Source organism: Micromys minutus (assembly GCF_963924665.1).
Source record: "Micromys minutus genome assembly, chromosome: 32".
In the NCBI taxonomy this organism is placed as follows: Eukaryota; Metazoa; Chordata; class Mammalia; order Rodentia; family Muridae; genus Micromys; species Micromys minutus.
The window spans coordinates 11,865,735-11,886,523 of record NC_137967.1 but is presented as its reverse complement, the minus strand read 5'-3'; the positions used below and the strand labels follow the sequence as shown (position 1 = coordinate 11,886,523).

General features: G+C 53.3%; 2 protein-coding genes across 3 annotated transcripts in view; both read right to left on the bottom strand.

The window, feature by feature from the left end:
• Positions 1-98: 98 nt before the first annotated feature.
• LRP3 (LDL receptor related protein 3) lies at positions 99-12,843 on the bottom strand. 2 transcript variants are annotated; one of them, XM_080908934.1, is made up of 7 exons: positions 12,403-12,843; positions 10,739-10,786; positions 4,133-4,271; positions 2,805-3,019; positions 1,372-2,488; positions 1,015-1,147; positions 99-752 (listed from the first exon to the last, which is right to left on the bottom strand). In XM_080908934.1, exons 1-7 carry the CDS (start codon positions 12,473-12,475, stop codon positions 165-167), a joined length of 2,313 nt encoding a protein of 770 aa, XP_080765060.1. In that variant the 5' UTR covers positions 12,476-12,843; the 3' UTR covers positions 99-164. The 2 variants fall into 2 exon arrangements, with proteins under 2 accessions (XP_080765060.1, XP_080765061.1); XM_080908935.1 differs by lacking the exons at positions 10,739-10,786; positions 12,403-12,843 and adding an exon at positions 5,473-5,545.
• Positions 12,642-20,789, bottom strand: part of WDR88 (WD repeat domain 88) — a gene marked incomplete at both ends in the record, with an annotated part of 58,270 nt that continues 50,122 nt past the window's right edge. The window contains one exon of the mRNA XM_080908211.1: positions 12,642-13,055. Coding sequence (XP_080764337.1) covers positions 12,642-13,055 — 414 coding nt within the window. The remainder of the gene's footprint in view (positions 13,056-20,789) is intronic.

Here is a 20,789-nt window from a genome sequence, read left to right as displayed (position 1 = left end):
GAGCAATAGGATTGCAGACGTAGCCCGTTGACTGAGCGCCCCAGCCCTTTACTGGGGCTGCTAGGTGGGTCTCTGTAAGAAAGAATGCAGAGGCAGGGTAGAAATGACTGTGTATTCTCTGGTTCCAAAGCGGGGCTGTGGCAGTCACCAGCGTGTCCAATGGGTCAGCAGACCAGCAGGGCCTCATCATCGCTAGCCTCCAATATTGGGGAGCAGGTTGGCGGAGGGCTCCTGCAAACACCCAGTGGCTCTGCTGTGTGGGGATCTTGGGTGCCACTGGCAATGGGAGTCTGGGGGTGGGGTTCTTGGGCCAAGCAGGGCTCTGGAGGCGTGTCCACAGGGGCTGGGCTGTCTTCCAGAGGGTCCGCACGGGCCTTTAGCTCCTTGTCCTCTGGCCGGTACTCTGGGTCTGACAGGTTCAAGGGCGGGGGCGGCATTGAGGGCCCCACTTCCGGTGAATGGCCAGAGCCACCAGGAGGCCCATCTCCAGCCTCCCTGGGGCTGCCTGTGTCTGTATTGGGCACCGGGGGGTCTGGGACAGGCCCTGGTGCTGCCTGGAGGAGCCCATCACCCAGCACGGTCTGTGAGGTACGTGCGGCGGTGAGCAGAGGGATCTGGCCTCTCGGTGCCCGTGGCCGGTGGAAGAGCCTGTTCCAGAGGCGGCCCAGTCTGCGACGAGATGGCCCCCTGCGGGAGGCATGCCGTCGCATCTGTCGTCTCATGGCTGTGCGAAGGTTCTGTAGCACTGAAGCCTAAGGGTGGGGGAGCAGCTACGGTAGGGACCAGGCCGCTCAAGAACCATCGAACAACCTTGAGCATGCCCAGTTCCAGGCCAGGGACTGGTCTGTGCTTTCCCCATCCGGCTGTGTTCCCTCCCCCCACCTCCTACCCATCTCCAATCAGCCTAGCTCTAGCCTGCCCCTGGGCCTGCTAGTCTTGGGGGCTCTCTGACGTCCAGCAGGAAAGAAAACCTGGTCCTTGCGGGTCCCCCTACGCATACTTATGGGGGCTCACCTGGGATGCACTGTAGACAGGAAAATCCTCAACCGGAGGGATGAGACCCTGTGCGATGAGCTGCCCGTAGGATGGAGGAGCCTCGCGCCGCACAAACTCTGCCTCTAACCGTGTCATTTGGGTCTCAAAGGCCCTGAAAGCAACGGGCAGAAGGGAAGCATAAGAGAGTAACCTAAGAGCAGGATCTAGGGAGCCCACCCCTCCATCCAGACCCCTGCATGCAGGCACGGAAACAGTCCTCCTGTATCGGGAAACAGACCCAACCCACAGCCCGGAATGTAGTGAGATTTCTTTTTTTATCCTCTCTCTCCGGGGAAACGGAAGAACCGGGGCTCCAGGCCACCACGCGGTGCCCACCTGTACTCCTGCGTGCGCAGGGAGTAGAGTTTGAAGGCACAGCCTAGGGCAATAACAAGCAGCAGTCCGCATACTAGGCTGCCAATGAGGGCGGCGGTGATGACCTTGCGGGGCACGGCGGCTAGGCAGCCATGCTCATCGCTGCCATCTTGGCAGTCCTCCTGACCGTCACAGCGCCAGGTCTCAAAGATGCACAGGTTCGTACCACAGTGGAAGGTGCCCGGCTGGCAGGAAAAGCAGTTCTTCTCATCGGCGCCGTCCGGGCAGCTTTTCTGGTTGTTGCAACGATCGGCAGGTGCATAGCACAGGCCGCTACCGCCCTCACAGGGATACTGGTCCGGAGGGCATGCTGGACAGCCCTGCTCATCCCGGCCGCTTGCACAGTGCCACCAGCCATCACAGCGCTGAGGCTCTGAGAAGCAGCCCTGTTCCCCTGTGCCGCTGTCGTCTCCCTCGACGCTGCTCCCACACGGCTGCTCCCATGGAAGGCAGTAGCCCTTCACCTGGTATGTGGCATTGAAGCCGTGACCAGCACTGCGGGCGCGAGCATGGTAGGCCACAGTGAGGCGGCCCTGCGCCGCTTCCAGGCTCACGGGCCGGTGGTTGCTGCGGTAGGAAAGCGTTTGCAGCAGACGGTCCCCACGCTCACCCAGGCCTTCATACACCTGGACATAGTCATCGTAACCCAGCCGGAGCTCCAGCTGCAGTAGCACACGCCTAGGGTCCTGCGTGTCCACCAGCCACGTGCAGTGAAGGTCCGAAGGCCCACGGGCGGCGCCAAACAGGTCTGGGGAGGCGAAGGAACCGTAGAAGCTGCCCAGCCGCCGGCCGCATGCTAGGTCGGGGCAGCCAGCCTCATCAGAGCCGTCGCCGCAGTCCTGCGTGCCGTCGCAGCGACGCTCTACGGGCAGGCAGCGCGTGGAGCGGGCTCCACTGCACGGGAAGGTGCCACCGGGACACAAGCTGCCTGGTGGCTCTGAGGCAGGTGCTGAACAGTTACCCTCGTCTGAACCATCTCCACACTCATCCACCATGTTGCACTGCCAAGGACCAGGCAGGCATTTGCCGTTGTCACAGCGGAACTCATCTGTCTGGCAGGATGCCTGGCCCAGCTTCCCTGGAAACAAAGAGTGACACAGGGTGAGCCTCCTTCCAGCACCGGGTCTGAGGCTGAGAGCAGGCGAATGGGTTCAATCCCAGCTGGGCCTCTGTACAGAGAGGCGGGACCACCGATGGGGCAGAAGAAGCCCATGGGTGAAAAGCTAGGTTCAGTATCTCAGTTGAGTTTGGGCTGAGGGCAGATTCGTCCAGCGACGTGGGGTCGATAGGGCACCACCAGACATCGGCCCCACCCCCATCCTAGGATTAGCAGGGCTGGTAAAGTTTCCCCTTGTGGGAAAACTGGGGCTAGTGGAAGACCGTGCTGGCGTCACCTCGGATATAGGAGAGTCGGAAGCCCTGGGCCTGGCCGGAGCTGGAGGAGTCTGAATGGAAGAAGATCCAGACGTGGTCACGGGCAGAGATGAAGGCCGGTGGGATGGCTGAACCGCAGAGGCGGAAGGCCTCCTGGCGCGGAGGAGCTGCTGGGCCCAGCAGGAGCCAGTCGAGGGAACACTGGTGAGACTCCTCTACATCAAAGTTTCGGAAACTAGGGACAGAGAGGATCACAGGGACGGATAGGCAGACGGGGGGGGGGGGGTGGGGGGGTCCTCATCATCAGATGGAGCTGGGTCCCACTTAGCAGCCCTCCTTTGGTCTCCCAAATTGCCTGGCTCTGTCCCCACCCCAGGTCCATGAGGAATCATGACATCCATGGGCAGCATCCATCGGTCCAGCTCCTAAACCGCTCCCTGCCCCACTAGCATACAGATAGCATTCCCATCTCAAAACGGAGTGCAAGAGGGTCAGCATCCCTCTGGCAGTTTCCCCTTAAAGGGTGGTGACCAAAGACTCTGATCCCTCTCATCCTGTGTCACGGGAACAGCACAAACCCCCAGGATTGTGTCCTGAAGGAGGGGCTCTGCCCATGAGGTTACTTGATGCTGCAGCTTGGTGACAAGTTGCCCGGGTGAAATGTTAGCACTGAAGCTGTGAGCAATAGCAACCAGAGCAGGCCTGTCCCCCTTCCTGTCCTTCAGAGCTACAGTCGTTAGACCTGGAGGGTGAGGCGGGCTTCTGGCTTTCAGCATTTAGAAGTATGGGAAACAGAACTAATAATGACCCACCCCACCCCCAGCCAAATGTCCCCGTGACCACCTAGGTCAGGGTTTCTAGCTCTACTGTGACACCCTGTAGCACCTCATCCTGTTTCCCTCTGCCTATACTTACAGATCCCTTCCCAACGGACCACCGAGGTCCTTGCAGAAACCCTGACCTGGGCTCCATGGCACCCTAGCCTTAAGCCACTCCTGCAGGGTAGAGGACAGAAACCTTTGCTACCTCAAGTAGCCAGATCCCTCCCACCCCCAGCACCCAAGGCTCCCTTTTGGGGACCAAAAAGGGAAGAATCAACAGAGGAAGAGAGCCCAGCTCAGAGCACCTGACCAAGGATGTGCTCAATTAAACGGTCATATGCTCATATCCACACACATGCTTACAGCTCACACGTGGCCATACAGGTCTCTCAGATACCCGTTCCTAACTGTGTCCATATACCCACACACCTGTCACACACAGTACACATCACACCTGTCCACCCCTAGGTGTGTGCCCCTCCACACTTGCTAGGCATACACACATGTCCCAGAGACGTTCTTCTCACCTGATGGTGATCATGTCACCACGGTCACCTTGAATGTACCAGCTGCAGTTGGTGCCTGGGGGGTAGTTGAGGGGCCAGGCTGGGCTGTAGATAACACCTCGCCGTTCAGTGTGCTGTTCCAACTTCCCACTGCAGGCAGCTGTTGGGAGAGAAGGCTGAGAAATGTCTACCCACCTTTGGGTAGGAGGCAGGTTTTATGCTAGTGCCCCTGCTGGTGGCTTTCCACTAAACCCAACCAGTTCATAACTCAAGCTTCATGGAAGCTGTGGGTGAGTGGGGTTCAAGGAGGAGCCCTCCAGACTTAAGGCAGTGTAACCCTATTCCTGTGGTTTACTGGAGCCTTGATCCTGTGTGTCCAGCACCTGTCCTGCCCCCATTTCAGCAGGGCTAAGAGCAAGACACTTTTAATTCCCCTTGGCATCCAGCGCATGCAATGTGAGGTCTCAAGACCTCGGCTTAGTGGATGTCTCGAACGTATGCCTTTGGCACTTAAGTCTGCACAGGCCGTCTAATTAGAGTTCCCATGTTCCCATGTGGAGCACGGCCCAGGGATGCTGGAGAGATGGATATGTGAGTAAGAGCATTTGCTGCTCTTGCAGAGGACCCAGGTTCAATTCTCAGCAGCAACATAGCTGCTCACAATCAACTCCAGTTCCAGGGGATCTGTTCCCTCTTCTGATCTCCATGGGCCCCTGTACCCACATGGCGCATAAACATATGCTCAGGTATACACAGATGTACATATAGTTAAATAAATAAATGTTTTAAAATAACAGAGCCCCCAGGAAAAGGAGGGACTTTGTCACCTGATACATAGTTATTATACACATAGCAGGCATAAATAGGCAAGACTGAAAATCTTCCCTGTGGATCTCACAGGTTGGGGATGAAAGCTCACAGAACTTATGTAGAATCCCTGGTGACACGAAGGGACCTGGCCACAAGTGTAGACTGCGTCTCATTTCACCTCGAACAAAATTGTGATTTGGGAGCTGGAGAGACGGCTTGGTACTTAAGAGCCTTTGCTGATTTCAAGGAGGACCAGTGTTTGGTTCCCAGCACCCACTGTGGGCCACTCCATGTAACACCAGCTCCAGGGGATCTAATGCCCTCTTCTGACCCCCTGCACACATGTATACCATCCTTCCTCCTCCAGACATAGACACACACATAGGTAAAACATTAATCTTTTTTTTTAATTTTAAATTTGGGATTTTATCTAAATACATGTAAAAAAAATACTGGAGGTAGATGACCTAACCAGATAAAGAAGTGGAAGCTCAAAGAGGGTAAATAATTTCCCGGGCACACATCCAGCAAGAGGCAGGGGCAGGATCTACCTGATCCTTCGGTGGGCTCAGCCTTACTGCAGGTCCTGGGTGCGAAAGCATTTACAGAGTGTCAACTGTAAGCCACATCGGGGATGAAGATAAAGCATCGTTAGCCATCATGAGTGAGAGATGGCTGCATCCCTTGGCTCCATCCCTGCCAACCCTCAAAGGTTTCTCTTATCCAACCTGCCACAAAGGATAGGCCCACTTTACAGATGGAAGAACAAGGCGCAGGAAGCAAAGAGTGACTCTTTTCTCCAAGTCTGCATCCCCATCCTTCCACCACAGGCATCTGTCATGTTGCCTCTGAAACTGAATTCTCGCACACTGGCCTGAGTCAGAGTCGCTGCAGCAGGGGGACCTCACTCCAACCCTGTGCATCCGTATCCCTGTCTACCAAACAGCCTTGTATCTCCTGTATCCCTGCCCAAGATCCCTCCCATGGAAGGGAGAACCGTTCCCCACCTCCAACCCCCTCACTCCTTTTCAGCTTCAGCTCTGTGGGTCCCCTTCATAGGGAAGCCCACACACAAGATTACCCGCAGTGGAGCTCCTAACCTTTGCCCCTCCTTTCCTCCTCAGCCTCTGTCACAATAGTGACCTCCCTCTTGATCCAGAAATTGCTTAATGGCAAGTCCCCATAAGAGAGCAGGCTTGGGGCCGGCACAATGTCTGACATATAGTGGATGCCCAGCATGGCCTATTGATGGTCAGTCTAGTACCTTCTGAGCTTCCAAAGAGGGTGTGATTACTCTGCCATCCACCTATAATACTCGCACTCGAGAGGTTGAGGCAGGAGGATCCTGAGTTTCAGGCCATCCTGGGGCTACATAGTAAGTTCTGGAACAGCACAAACTACATGAGACCCTGAGGAAGAACAGATGGGGGGAGGATAAATAATAAATAGACCAATAGATAGGTAGATAGAAAAAGAAAGGGAAAAGAGACTTGAGGGGGGAGGGAAGATGGGAAGGAGAAGAAGGAAAAGGGGGAGGGCAAACAGGGAGGTAAGGAAGGCTATCTTCATCCCTAATGTGGAGGTGGCCATCCTCAGAGCTTCGCCTTTTATAGCATCAAGAGTCCCAGCTTAGCGAGGTATGAGCCAGTTTCTTCGCTCCTGATGCTCACACATGGCCCTAAGATGCAACCTCTCCATGGCCCTAAGATGCAACCTCTCCATGGCCCTAAGATGCAACCTCTCCATGGCCCTAAGATGCAACCTCTCCATGGCCCTAAGATGCAACCTCTCCATGGCCCTAAGATGCAACCTCTCCATGGCCCTAAGATGCAACCTCTCCATGGCCCTAAGATGCAACCTCTCCAGTCTCAGGGCTTTACCAAAGAAACAAGAGCTAAAGCTAGTAGACCAGGATCTCGAGAGAACATGTAGGCCCAGCCTGGGCCTGACTCCTGCTGGCAGATAAAGCCACTAACTAGGGAATCTGGAGACCTAGGCATCCACCTGAAGTGACCTGGAGAATTTCTCCTTCTTGAAGTGCAGGGTGGGTGGTTCCTGAGTAGGCAGAGCCCAGTGAGATTGGGGGGTGTCTCTTCCTCGTACACAGAATTGATCAAGATTCGAAATCAACATCTTGCTCTCTTCCTGTCCCTGTCTACCACATCCGGCCATTTATACAGGGTTTAGGTGGCCTGTCTGTCTAGATGCCTGGACCACTGCCAGCCCAGCCCAACCTTTCCACAGACCCTCTTTCTATTAACCCCCACAGAGTGTCACTGTTAACTGTCTTCTCTTCTCTGGAGTTGTCCCAAGTACTGGGTCATGATTCTACAGCCACCACCACGTCCAGATGGAGATCGATCTTCTCTGGAAGCCCCACGAAGGGCTCTTGTCTAGATACCACTTGGCAATAAACTTGGAGCTGTGTCTAGCTTGGCTAACACACCCAGAGACCTAGCTCTCTATGACAGCAGCTTCATCTCCACCCTGGGGCCCAGACCTAAGCTGTCATGACCATACGTATTGTTGTAGAAGGACACCCACCATGGATAGGTCTCATCCGTCTGGAAAACAGTCAGTGCAGGGTTGCTTGCAATGGTTAAAACATTTAGCAAGTGACCTTCTTGAGGCAGACAGTCATGTAATGGGACAGACCAGTGGGGCAGAGGAGTCTTCAGGAATGTCTCGTGGGAAGTGAGTCTTTGACAGGATGCATAAAGGTTGATGATGGTCAGAGCAGAGACCGCAGGACTACATTTGGGGGATGCTGGGATAGGAGAGAGCCCTGAGGGTGTTTGGGGTGTCTGTGCTTTAGGTGGGGGTCAGCCTTTGCCCTAACAGATTGAGCTCTCCATGGCAAAGTAGGAAAGGGATGGGTGGTAGTTTTATAGGCATTGTCCTGAGTTGTGGATCCAAAGCATTGTCAAATCCCCCGGAGAGGACAGGGAAAAGACCTGATGCAGCACAGTTTGTAGATCTGATTTCCAGGGGCTATCAGTAACCTAGACAACCTGCCATAGTAACCTGACAACAGGAAGCCAGGCTCCCCTCATCCCCAGGCAGCTGGCCAAATGCCTAAGTAAGGAGAAGATGTGTGAACTTTACCCTGGGATCACAGGGAGGAAAGGGGTGGTGCAGGACTCAGGAGGTAGGTCTTTTGACCCAAGAAATGCCTGACACAGAAGGAACAAGGGATAGGCTGAGGCACCAAAATCTATCTGGTGTGGGCCGAGAAAGGGCTGGGAGATGCTAGAAACATACTGAAGGTATTTGGAAATGCTGTCACAGGGCCCATGTTGGAGGGGTTGCCAGGGCCAGGGAGAAGAAAGTCAGCAATGCCTGAGGGGTCAGAGGTGGATTTTAGGGTGACGAGGACCGACCCTGTTACTTGGCATTGCCAGGCAAGCTGTTCTTTTAGCTCCCCAAATCAAGGCGCCATGCACGGGCATCTTTTGTGTGAACAACCTCCTCTGGAGGTGAGTAAGAAGAGTGTGCAGGGCCTTAACTCTCATCTCTCAAGCATAGCTTCTGCAAACCCAGGGCACACATCTGGAATGCCCAGCCACCCACCAGCACCGGAAGGACTGGTCTCTGGTTCAAGCTTGCTAGATACCAACCGCCTCTCGGCCCACTTCCCCGCACCAAAGACACCTGACCCGGTCGGCCAGTGCTTTCCTGGAACCAGGATGTGAAACTGGGCTGTCCTTTGTGGTCAGTCCGTCAGGCAGGGTGGGGCTGGTCAGTGCTGACTATGGCAGGGCCCTGGGCCAGCCTGGGTCAGCAGAGGAGGCCCAGCTGCAGAAAACCACAGAGCTGGGATACAGAGAAAAGTATGAGAGACAGAAGCCCAGTCTTCTAGACAGGAAGGACAACTGACCCCTGTGAATGTCTTCCCTACGCCTCTGCCTACCCTCCCCCACACTCCTTGTGGTCACCAGACAGATTTACCCACTTGAGCCCCAGTGGGCTCAGTGACATCATAAAATCCAAAACCCCACATAGCTCCAGCTTTGCCTGAGGCACAGAGATAATAAGTTCCAGGTCCCCAGACTTGGGGTCACACAACCTTGCTGACCCCCGCCCCCCAAGCACCTTTTCTTAATGTGTCTTTACCAATCACTTGGACTTTGGTAACCCTGACTTACTTTTGAGGCGGGGTCTCTCTGTATAACCCAGGCTGGTGTGGAACTTGCAATCCCTCTGCCTCAGCCACCCTGGTACTAGGATTACAAGCATGTAACTCCACATCTGGCACTAAAACATCTTTTTAGGGTTTGCTGAAGATGGCCATATGTTGAGCAAAGAGATGGTGAGGTTTACTTGGTGTATTAATGACAGAGCAAGCTACCTCAGTCGCCCACCTCACCAATATCAGACCTAATAATTCTCCAAAGAGTGGTACCCCTCCTCAATGAAGGGTGGGACAAGCCTTTCACGTGGAGGGCAGTAGATCCAGGGCTGTGTTCTTACCCACCATCCTCCTGAACCTCACACACCAGCCAATACCCTCTCTGCCCTGAAGCATCCCAGGGTTAGATACTAGCCTACCAGAGTCTGCCTTAGAATTCGCTTCCACAATTACCCAAACTGGCCATTCTAAGCTGTTAAAGCTGTTTGCCTGATCGCTTTGCCTCTCTCCTGGAAATTCTAGTGAAAGCTGGGGCTTCTGCCTTCCCCTCATCCTAAGTCAGCCTGGCCAAACCCATGAAGACTTGAATCCAGGCAACTGTTCCACCACTGAGCCACGCCCCCAGTCCCTCACTGGGGGATTCTAGGCAGGGGCTCTACCACTGAGCCACGCCCCCAGTCCCTCACTGGGGAATTCTAGGCAGGGGCTCTACTACTGAGCCACACCCCCAGCCCCTCACTGGGGAATTCTAGGCAGGGGCTCTACCACCGAGCCATGCCCCCAGTCCCTCACTGGGGGATTCTAGGCAGGGGCTCTACCACCGAGCCACGCCCCCAGTCCCTCACTGGGGGATTCTAGGCAGATGCTCCAGCACTTTTAAAAAATGTTTAGACAGAGTCTCACAAAGTTATCCAGGCTTTCCTTTAACTCACTCTGTAACCTAGGCAGGCCATAATGTCAACCTTGCTACCTTAGTCTTTTGAGTAACTGGAATTACAAGCCTATACCACCAAACCAGTCTTAAAAGTCTGACTCTGGGCTGGGGAGATGGCTCAGTGGTTAAGAGCACTGAATGCTTTTCCGGAGGTCCTGAGTTCAAGTCCCAGCAACCATGGTGGCTCACAACCATCTATACTGAGATCTGATGCCCTCTTCTGGTGTGTCTGAAGACAGCTACAGTGTATTTATATATAATAAATAAATAAAAAATTTAAAAAGTCTAACGCCTCTTCTTTTTCCTCCTCCTCCTCCTCCTCCTCCTCCTCCTCTTCTTCTTCATTATACCTCCAGGTACTATTTTACTACATGAGCATCCAGTGTCCCTAAGGAACCCCTTAGCCCACAAGAGGCACAATCTATCAGCTGCACAGGGCTTTTGCTCGTTTGCCTGGTACCAAGCCACAGAGCACCAGGTCCCTTCTGAGCATCTCAGTTCATTGACCAAGATTCTGAGCATCATTGCTTCAATGGACCTTAATGGCTAGGTTTGAGGTAGTCTTGGCATTCCACCTATTTTACCAAAGTAACCGATACCACTAAATTTAAATTTTCTCAAGACCGACAGCTCCTTTGTGATGCTCTAAAAACACACAGATAAGGGTCTTCCCAACCTTGGCTCTTGGCTATGGGGTACAGACATCCTCAGAGGTTGCCAACCCAGGGAGGGCAGGAGAAAGGGGCTTACTCACCTAAGGCGGGAACTGCGCTGCTGAGCCTCCCAGTGAGAAAGAGGTTCACTGTGGAAGACACGAAGAGGTGTCAGTAGGGGACAGTAGCTCTTGGAATTCAGAGCCCATATCTGGGCTGAACACAAGACAACACAGCTGAAAATGTTAAGGCAGCCCCTCTTTCTCTCACTTGGCATAGCCCAGGTCATTGCCAGGGACTCTCCCTCCCATGGCTGTTCCTTCTGGAGGAGCTCAGAGGGTCTTGGGACAGAGACAGCAGTGTGCTAGCTTGACTGTGTCATCCTGTGTCACGATGACACCTGTGCCACAGAATTTGGTGGTTCCCTCACAGGTTTCAGGCTGCCCATCACAGAAACTCAGTCCCAAGAGCACTGCATTTCAAGCAGCCTTCTGCCACCTAGAAGGACTTCCTCCTTCGATGGGCATCTGGGGGTGACAATACCGTCATCTTCCCTGCACACCACTGTCCTAAAGGCAGAGTTCTCCTAACTCTGTCGCAGTAAGTGCCCACCTCAACAGGAATGTCCGTTGCTTGAGTTGGCTCCAGGCGGAGACAGAGTCTAGACCAAGCGAGAAGCAAATCTAACTTCCCAGGGACCAGAGTACCCCCCCTCCCTGATTGAGGTATTCATTTCAGGAGAAGTGATGGAGAAACAAGGGCTCGCACCCCATCCGCACCCCCAGGACATCCTGGCTCTGTTAGACTCAGACATGGACATCTCCTGAGGAAGGAAGCCCTCATGTCTGCCATGCCCACCTGGGAAACAACAGCCAGGATTCAAACACCATGACCACCAGCAGCATGTGAAGCAGGGACTCTGGGCTTAGATTAGCTCACCTAGCCTGTGCCATACTCCTCTGGCAGACACACACCCTCTCTATTCCTGGGGACCACATGAGAGTCACAGTTTAAAATGAAAGAGCAGCCCCCACAGCCCTCACAACTTGGTTTCAGTGTTTTTAAGCAATCACATTCCTGGGCCCTCAACAGTGATATCACAGGGTGTCCCCTAATGACCCAGCTCTTCTAAGGGCCTCCCTCCTTCATCAAGGTAAATAAAGAGCCATGTGCGTTGGGGATTTAACTCCTTCCTTCCCCTCTCCTGCAATGGGCTCTGGGAAGGAGGACAGAAATTTTTTCTGGTCAGGGAACTAGCCTTTCTAACCCAGGTTCCAGTCCTGGCAGTTTCTTGGCCCTCCCCGGAACAGACTCATCCCCATCAGGGCTGAACCGGCCTATGATCATCTGGGTCTGGGAAGACACAATGGGAAAATGAGTTCTCACATCTGCCTTCCCCCCCTCCCCGCAATCCCCCCCCCACCGGACCTCCAGCCCCCATGCTGAGTCCCTATCTTTGGCTAGCTCCCAGGCCAGCCCTGGACTCCGGGCAGGAAACGGTTGCTTCTTCAGGGAGCAGTAGTCCAAGGCCTTTGTCCACAGCTCTGGAAGCCAGAGCACAGCTCGGGCCGGCCGGGCTGAAAAGCGATAGGAAGACCCCAGCCTCCCCCAGAAGCCCAAGGCCAGCATTCTTATCGCCCCCCAACACTCCTCCCCCAGCTCCGGGCCTGGGGTTCCACTGTTGTGGGAGTCTCCCTCCTTGGCAGCCATCGCAATGCGAGCTCCAAGCCCTCGTACCCCGCCCGGCCCCTCGCGGCCCACTCACCCAGGCAGACGACTGCGAGCGGCGCCCTGGCGCCCGGCGCCCCCTCCGGCCCCGCGGCCGCGCGCTTCTCCATGCCGGGGCGGGCCGCCCGCGGGCGCCGGCTGCCCTGCGGCCGGGACACCGCCTGGGGCTAGGGCTGGCGCGGCGGCTGCGGCCCGGGTGCGGGCGGCGGCTGCGACGGCGTCTTTGTGCGGCGACGGTGCAGGCCCGCAACGCGCTGGGCCACATCGGCCGCGGCGTCACGGGCCCCGCGGGGGCTCAGCGCCGGGCACCAGGGAGGACCCTCGCCCGCCGCTGTCCCCGAGCCCCGGCCGGCGCGCCCAGCCCGGCCTGCGTACCGAGACCTCCGGCGCGCCCATGCCCCGGCGCGCCTGCCCGTCGGTCCCCGGGCCGCCCGCGCTGCGCCGCACGGTGCCAACGAGGGTGCGTCGATCGGTCCGTCCGTCCTCCCGGCTGGCCCCTAGCCTAAGCCCGGAGCCGGGAGGCCGCGCCGCGCCAGCCACGTGACGCGCCCGCCGAGCCGCAGTGGCGCTGACAGGGCGGGCGGAGGCGGCTGGGGCGGGCCGGGGGGGGGGCGCACGCCCCGCCTCGGGGTGCTGGACAGCTCCACGCACGCGGCTCCGGCCGGGTTCCTGTAGCTCTGAACCTTGGCCCTGGGATCAGGGCTGGCACTGCGTCTATGGTCCCGGGGCAGCGCTCGCCTTGGCCCTTCTGTCCCAAGATCTAGTCTCTTTCCCGAAGCCAGGTGACTGTGCTGGAGAAGAGAGGGAGATCGAAATGGGGTGGCATGGAACGGGCTGTTGGGGACCAAGACAATGCGTGGAGGCCCAAGGCTGGGGCCCTGACTTATTCCTAATGCAAGTGTGTTCCTGGGTGATTTGCTTTGAGAATTCCCTCCTCCTGCTGGCCCTCTGTCCTCTTCATCTGTCTCATCCTGTCTCTAAAGTGTCTCACTTGTAAAAAGTGACGCCTCTGTGGGGAGAAGACTCTGGATACCCAGCTGTGCTTCTGACCGGCTCAGTAACCCCCTCGTCTTCCAGGGAACCACCATTACGTATGTTTTCCAAGCGTGCAGTTGTCGTCTTCTGGAGACAACCTGCCAACCAAGGGGTTGGATCCGGGAGAAGCAAAACCCAGAACAAACTTGGGAGAAGCATTGAGGGGTTGGGGTCAATTGAGGTCAGCCGTTCTTTAAAACTGATACCAAACCAAAGGTCCCCAAAGACCCCTTGGTAAGGAGGCTCCCCAAGCTCGGGTGAGCTCCACCTTCCACACATCCATGCTCTTGAGTTTGTGTGCGTGCCCTCATAGGCACTGTCACCCATTAAGATTAGGAAGGTTGAGGGGGACAACAGTCCATTAGTGAAAGCTGTGGACCCCGTCATTCATAAATTCATGTTCACTGTGCAGGAACCAAAAGTGTTTCTTTGGAGAAACTCTTGAGTTTTTCTGTGCTTTCTTGTTCTCTTTCCTAAGCCTTGTGGGATTATGGCAGAGCAGACTTTCCCAGGGCATGTTAAAGGGTTTTAAAAATCGGATAATGAGGGGGCAGACAGCTTAACGGTTAAGAACTCTTGCTGATCTTCCAGAGGACCTGAGTTCGGTTCCAGCACCCACCTTGGTTTACACCCTCAATTCCAGGGCGTCTGAGAGCCCTTTCTGGTCTCCTGGGGCATCAGGCACATGTGTGGCTCACATAGACACATGCAGGAAAAAATACTTGGTGGCACATGCTAGCATCACACATAGCATTGCAAAATAGCCCATGATCCAGGAAGAGGAATCTGTACGTTTGTGGAAAGACCATGATCCCAGAAAGAAAGGAAGAAAAAAGAATGGCACAGAATATATACATATATGTATACACACATGTATACATGTATACTATGTAAGCCAGGAATTCCATTTCCGGGTACATATTTGGAGTTTAAAGAAGGGGCTCCTATACACCATTCACCATTGATAGATCACTGAAGCAATCCAAGTATCCTTTGGCAGATGAGTGAGCAACTGTGGTGTGGCATACGGGGCTGTGGGATGGAACATACTCCGTCTAGAAAAATGGACATTCTGACGTACGGTGCCCCATGGATGAATCCTGAGAGCGCTACCCATGTAAAACAAGCCAATCACAAAAGACAAGTGTCACATGACTCCATCCCAGGGAGCTGCCTAGAACAGACTCAGGTGCCACTAGCAGGTGTGTCTGCTGTGTGACATAAGCATCAGTAGGAGTCCAAGGGGAGAGAGGCAGTGTCTACACTCAGTGTTCTGACCTGCGGACATCTGAACGGTTCCTAGCCTAACACTCCCTGATAAAAATAAGCCTGAGATGATACCAGGCAAGCTGAGGACAAGCTGGAGACTAGAAGAATCACACTTAGGACAACAAGCCTCGGGCAGGAGTGAGTCCAAAACAGGCGATCCTCACAAGGGACTACTTTGGCAGGCCAGGCGAGGAGCCTGAGATGACCACCAGTCCAGCACAGCAGAGGCCCCCAAGCAGTGAGAGGAAGGAAACAGACCGTGCCTGAGATGACCCCTTCCCTGTGCCATAATGCATGAGCAGGGCATAGCACTCATGAGGCCATTCCCGGGATGACCGCAGACACTCAGAGACCCCAAGGGCTGCTGAAAGGAGCGAGTAATGGAGGTATAGAAACAAAAGAGAACAGAGGGGTGTGGGCACAATGAGGAGGCAGGACTGGAGACTGGAGGGTAGAGAGGAGCAGTCCGATGTGAGTAGCTAGGGACGCTACCTGGGACCATGGTGGGGTCCTGGCCTGGGCTGCCACCAGGGCCACATCTGGGTCTATAGCTCTGCAGCAGCAGGGTTTGTTACCACCAAAGACCAAGCAGACACCCCTGGTCTGGGCTGCTGCATGGAGCAGGTTGGTGTCAGAGGGCTGGACACAGCCAGCCCCATCCCTCACCAGGGCTTTGAATTGGCCCACCCCAGCACCTATCCCGTTGGGTTGCATGAAGAAACCCCCCCTACAGATCCAAAACTACAGGACCTCCATGACACGGGCCAACAACAGCATATCCAAGAGGACTCCCAGTGAGAGTCCAGTATAGACAGAGGCGCAGAAGCCAGAAGAAGCCTTGAACCAGACCAACGAATCTTTGCAATGAACATTTGCAAGCAAAGAAGAATAAAGAAAAGGGTCACGCTGTGACACACTTCAGCTTCCTAAAGGGGGTTTTTCTCTGCTGATAGGAAGGTTGCAAGGATGGTAGGCCAGTATCAGAGGGAGGGAGAGACAGGTGGAATTGGGGTGCATGGTGTGAGATTCATAAAGAACCAATAAAAGGTTTTTAAAGGGGGGGTTAAAATGTCATGTTCTATGTCTCTTAGCACCATCACAAAATTAAAATTTAAAAAGGCAAACTCGCAGCATATGGGGTTCCAACTCTATTTCCATGTGAGCTGTGAGTAGGGCCGCCTCCTGGGTGGCTGCTGGATACTTAGGGCAGGTTCCCAGTGTCTCTGTCACTCAGAAGTCTTGCAGGGTGGGAAAGGGCAAGGCCCAGAGCAGAGTTGTGGTCAGCATGTGACGTGCTCAGGCCACAGACCACCAGTTAGCTATGAGCACCTGCAGAAACATTCGTGGCCAAGTGCGTCTAGCCACATTCTTAAAGCCACTGTTTGCATTTTTTTAGTCCATTTATTTATTTTGTGTGCACATGTCACGGGCGCCCATTGGGGTCAGAGGACAACTGTGTAGGTACCAAGGATCAAACTCAGATTATCACACTTCATTGGCAAACCCAATTACCTAAGGTGTCATCTTTCTGAACCCCATTGCTGCAAGAAAATCATCTTTCCTTTCAATCCTGTGCACGAATTTGAAAATATAGGCTTGGATACTAAGAGGAAATGTGTTTTAAGAGCATCATTCAGACGCACACACTCACACATGCATGTACCTAAACAGGCATGCATGCACACACAGAGGCCTGTATTGTCATCGAGTGTAAACACCTGGGTATCTTGGTTTGAGCGCAACTCCAGACTTCAATCAAGAACCTCCCCCAGCCTTGCCAAGAGTGTTCAGACGTGTGCTAAGATAGGGCTGATCTGGGAAGGGTCCATCTAATCCAGTACACCACCTCACTAAGTGATCAGTGGAGAAGATTCCCCAAGGTGAGCTAACCCTGCCGTTTCCATGGCAGCGAACATTGTGTGTGGAGGCAACCTGGAGCCGGAGACACAAGTGAAGACCATGGAGATCTAAGGCTGGCAAGATGGATGGGGAAACTTGAGGGAATAGAGCCTCCACTGTCTGATTAAGACCCTTTGAGGTGGCTTTAATGGTAGAGCACTCACCTAGAGCCCAGCAGTGATGAGCTGGGTAACAGGAGCACTTGCCTCAGGATCCGCCAACAAGGGGCTGTGAGCATACTTCAGTGGTAACGTGTTGCCTAGCGTGGGTTCAGTTTTCAGTACTGGGAGAGGGCGGGAGGGAAGCACGTGTATATGTGTACGAATCTTTCATCTTCGGCTGCCCTCCCTCGCTCTCTTCTTGTTCACCCCCAGGGCAGCTCACCCTGAGGAAAGCAACACTGTGAACTGTCCCGTGGTCCAGCCCACGTGGTGAAGATAGAGGAAGTGTCTGGTCAACAGTTGGAGTGAGTTTGGGAGTGGCTCCTTCCCCGTGTGGAGCCATTGGAGACCACCTTAATCTCAGACTCGTGTCCAGATTCCACAAACTATAGAGCAGCCACTAAGCATGGGGGTGCTTTGTTTGATGTGCAGTAGGAGGCTACTTGTACGTATACAGAAGTGCTCACACACGTCAGGCTTGTTCTCTCTGTCTTTAGTGAATACGGGGTCTACCAATCCCTGCTCCTGGGCCTGTGCCATCAGGACCTCTCTGAGATGGGGAGCTGTAAGCTGGGGTCGCAACGGTGAAACAGCTGCCCGGAGTGGCAGTGTCTGGTCCTTTCCAATGCCAAGCTGGTGCCTGTTTTGCTGTGAAGGCTTCCATCAACCACCCCCAGCACCATGCCCTCCTCACCCCACCCTGCCCCCGAAAGTACACAGACTTCCGCCCGGTGGCCAGGGAAGGGAGTGGCCCCACCGTGGATAGAAATGGCCTCCAACCTCCAACTGGGGAAGTTGGAAGCTACAGGAATAGGGGGTTGGGTGAAGCGATAGGGAAGTAGACATTTGCTTCTAAGTTAAACTTGCCAGACAGAGATGCTTGGCAGCCTCTGGGAGGCAGGTTCTTTTTGAATTTTAAACAGGAATGGGGTAGCCACTGACTCTAAGGCTCACGGGCTGGCCCGGGTGAGCTCACTGGATACAGAACTGAAGTGTGCTTGTTGTTTATAAAATGAACGAAAGGACCACCCGAGAGCAACGGTTTTTATATTTGCTAATGTCACTTCAGCAATCCTTTCCATCTCCTGTTTGTCTGAGTTTTCATTTCTATGTTTTAATTAACTTTTCAGTTGGGATACAGAACAACAGGTTACACTGTGGGGTTTCTGTGTGCATCATTATTCACTGCTCTTATTCACCGGGATCTTTCTCATCCCCTGCCCCTCCCCTCGCTGGTCTCTCCTCCCCAATACTCCTGCATGTATGTGTGCATGTGTGCATGTGTGTGCACGCATGTATGCATGTATGTGTGTATGCATGTGTGTGCACGCATGTATGCATGTATGCATGTATGTGCGCATGCATGTGTGTGTGCGCAAGCATGTGTGCATGTATGCAGGTATGTATGCATATGTGTGAGTGAATGCATGTATGTGTGCATGTGTGTGCATGTGTGTGTGCATGTATGCATGTATGTATGCATATGTGTGAGTGTATGCATATATGTGTGCATGCATGCATATATGCATATATGTGCATGTGTGCATGTATTTGTGCATGTATGTGTGAGTGTGTGCATGCATGTGTGCATGCATGTGTGCATGCATGTGTGCATGCATGTGTGCATGCATGTGTGCATGCATGTGTGCATGCATGCATGTATGTATGCATATATGTGCATGCATGTGTGCATGTATGTATGCATGTATGCATATATGTGCATGTATGCGTGTATGTGTACGTGTGTGCACGCATGCCTGTATGTATTTGTGTATGTATGCATGTATGTGTATATATGTGTATATATATATTTCATATATATGCTAGATACATATATATTAGATAAAGAAAATGTATAATATGAGAAAACACAAAGTGTATGTTAATGTCTCCCGATTACCTTCTCTTGTTTTCTTCTTCCTTTAGACCTCCGTGTTTCTCCCTCTTAGACCGCTGTCTAAGTTCGTGTTTCATTTAAAACATACAGAGGGACCGGACCAGGTTCAGAGAATCTAATGCCCTCTTCTGGCCTCCTTGGATACTGCATGCATAAGGCTGCATATAACATGCATGTTGACAAGCACTCACACCATGAAATAAAAATAAATACCTCTTTAAAAAAAATTGAGTCACAGGGCTGGAGAAGTGGCTCAGTTGTTGAGAGCACTTGTTGCTCTTCCAGAGAACCCATGGACTGTTCCCTGCACCCATGTCAGGTGGCTCACAACTGTCTGTAACTTCAGCTCCGGAAGGCCCGCATTTACAGGCCCATGTCTACATGCACACACATACACATTATTTTCAAGAATAGAAATAATGCTTAAAAATTCAATCACATTACTAGCAACCTCACCACCATCTCTCCCTGGGACTTGCCCCATGTCCTTTAACTTCTATTAAACAATAAGTCCTCATCCCCTTGGTCCCTGGCAGGTGGCATCCCAGTGTCCATATCGCATCTAACTGGGCCATATGGCATCTGTCCTTATGGGGCTGGCCTGATGCTTTTGAAAACGCTCAACAAAAACGGACTAACGCTCAACAGTGACATGGCTTGTCCCATTTGGCAGCACCCTTCCACGTCCCCATACAAAGGTCCGCACCCTCATTTTTTAGTTTCTTCCCTACACAGATAGACGTGCAGTCACAGACCAACCAGTCCCTGTAGGACAAAACCCTCACCGTTCGGTGTCAGGCAAATCACCAGGCTGCACCTGGAGGGTAGAACTATTCCAGCTCCTTCCCTCGGCCCAGTACATCCTCGGATTCTCGGTGACTCTGGACTAGCTTACCTTTGTATGATACCAGCATGATTCAAAGCTATTTCAAGCCCAGCCCAGTTCCAGCCCAGTGACAGAAAACAAGCCGCAAATTACACAGTCCTTGGCATGAGGCCGTGTTGTGGTAACTGTGCAAGAACAGGAGATGTTTAGAACCCAGCGTGCATGCCTTAATCAAGCGTCATTCTATAGCCAGAGAGCACATGAGCAGTTGGGAACGAGGCCCTAATGAACTTCCTGGGTGAGGACTTGCACAGATCTTCAACTTGAAAAGACTCCAGCGGTCCACAGAGCACAGTGACGACCACGGCCACCTACAACATGCAAATCTCCATTTGCCTTCCTGAGGTGTGTAGTCCTACAGGTGGATCGCAGACCTGGCTGTCAGGGAACTCTCTAGACAAACGAGGCCAGACACAAACTCAGAGATCCACCTGCTTCTGACACCCAAACACTGGGGCTAAAGGCACATGTGTGCCACCAGGACCAGCTCTCTCTCTACTTCTGAAGACTTGTTTCCCTCCAAACAAATCACAACAACAACAAACCCCACCGCAATGGGAGGTGCTCTGTCTCCGCAGATGTCTCAGAACAGCGCGTTTGTCAAGGGACTCACTCCCTCTGCAAAGAGGTGCCAGGCTATTGTTTTTTCAATTAGTGAATCATTAATATCATAGCAGTCAAAATAATTGTGCCAAAAAAATTCCTTGGTGTCCTTCCAGCTACTAAATCTGAAATAGCAACCAAGAGGGATAAAAAGGTAAGGTATCCTTCACTGGAAACACAAATTCACACTCCCACGAGCATCTCATGCCAGGGCCTCTGCACAGAGTGCAGACTGAAGATGGTGAGCGTGGACTTCTTTCTTCCACAATAGAGTGCCGTACTTTTCATGAAAGAAGTTATATTACACACACACACACACACACACACACACACACACTCACACACACACTCACACACACACACACACACACACACACACACGCACGCACATGCACACGCACAAACACATGAGGGTAAACTGGGCCAAGTTCACTCCTTTAATCCCAGTACTCTGGAGGCAGAAGCAGAGGCAGGTGGATCTCTGTGAGTTCGAAACCAGCCTGATCTGCAGAGTAAGTTTCAGGACAGTCAGGACTGCCATTAGAGAGCTTGTTTCGAAAAATGGGGGAGGGTTGTAAAGTAATTGTCCCTGTTGTATATCCGTTTCCTCCAAGATTGAAACATTGCATTCTGCAAGCAAGCTCCTTCAACAGAAAAGTGATCAACTCAGGTAA

Coding starts and splice junctions, on each gene's coding strand:
- LRP3 (XM_080908934.1), bottom strand. CDS start 12,475: ATGGAGAAGCGCGCGGCCGCGGGGCCGGAGGGGGCGCCGGGCGCCAGG. Junction 3,020..4,132: donor GGTGACATGATCACCATCAG/GTGAGAAGAACG, acceptor CTCTGTCCCTAG/TTTCCGAAACTTTGATGTAG. Junction 2,489..2,804: donor CCGACTCTCCTATATCCGAG/GTGACGCCAGCA, acceptor CTTTGTTTCCAG/GGAAGCTGGGCCAGGCATCC.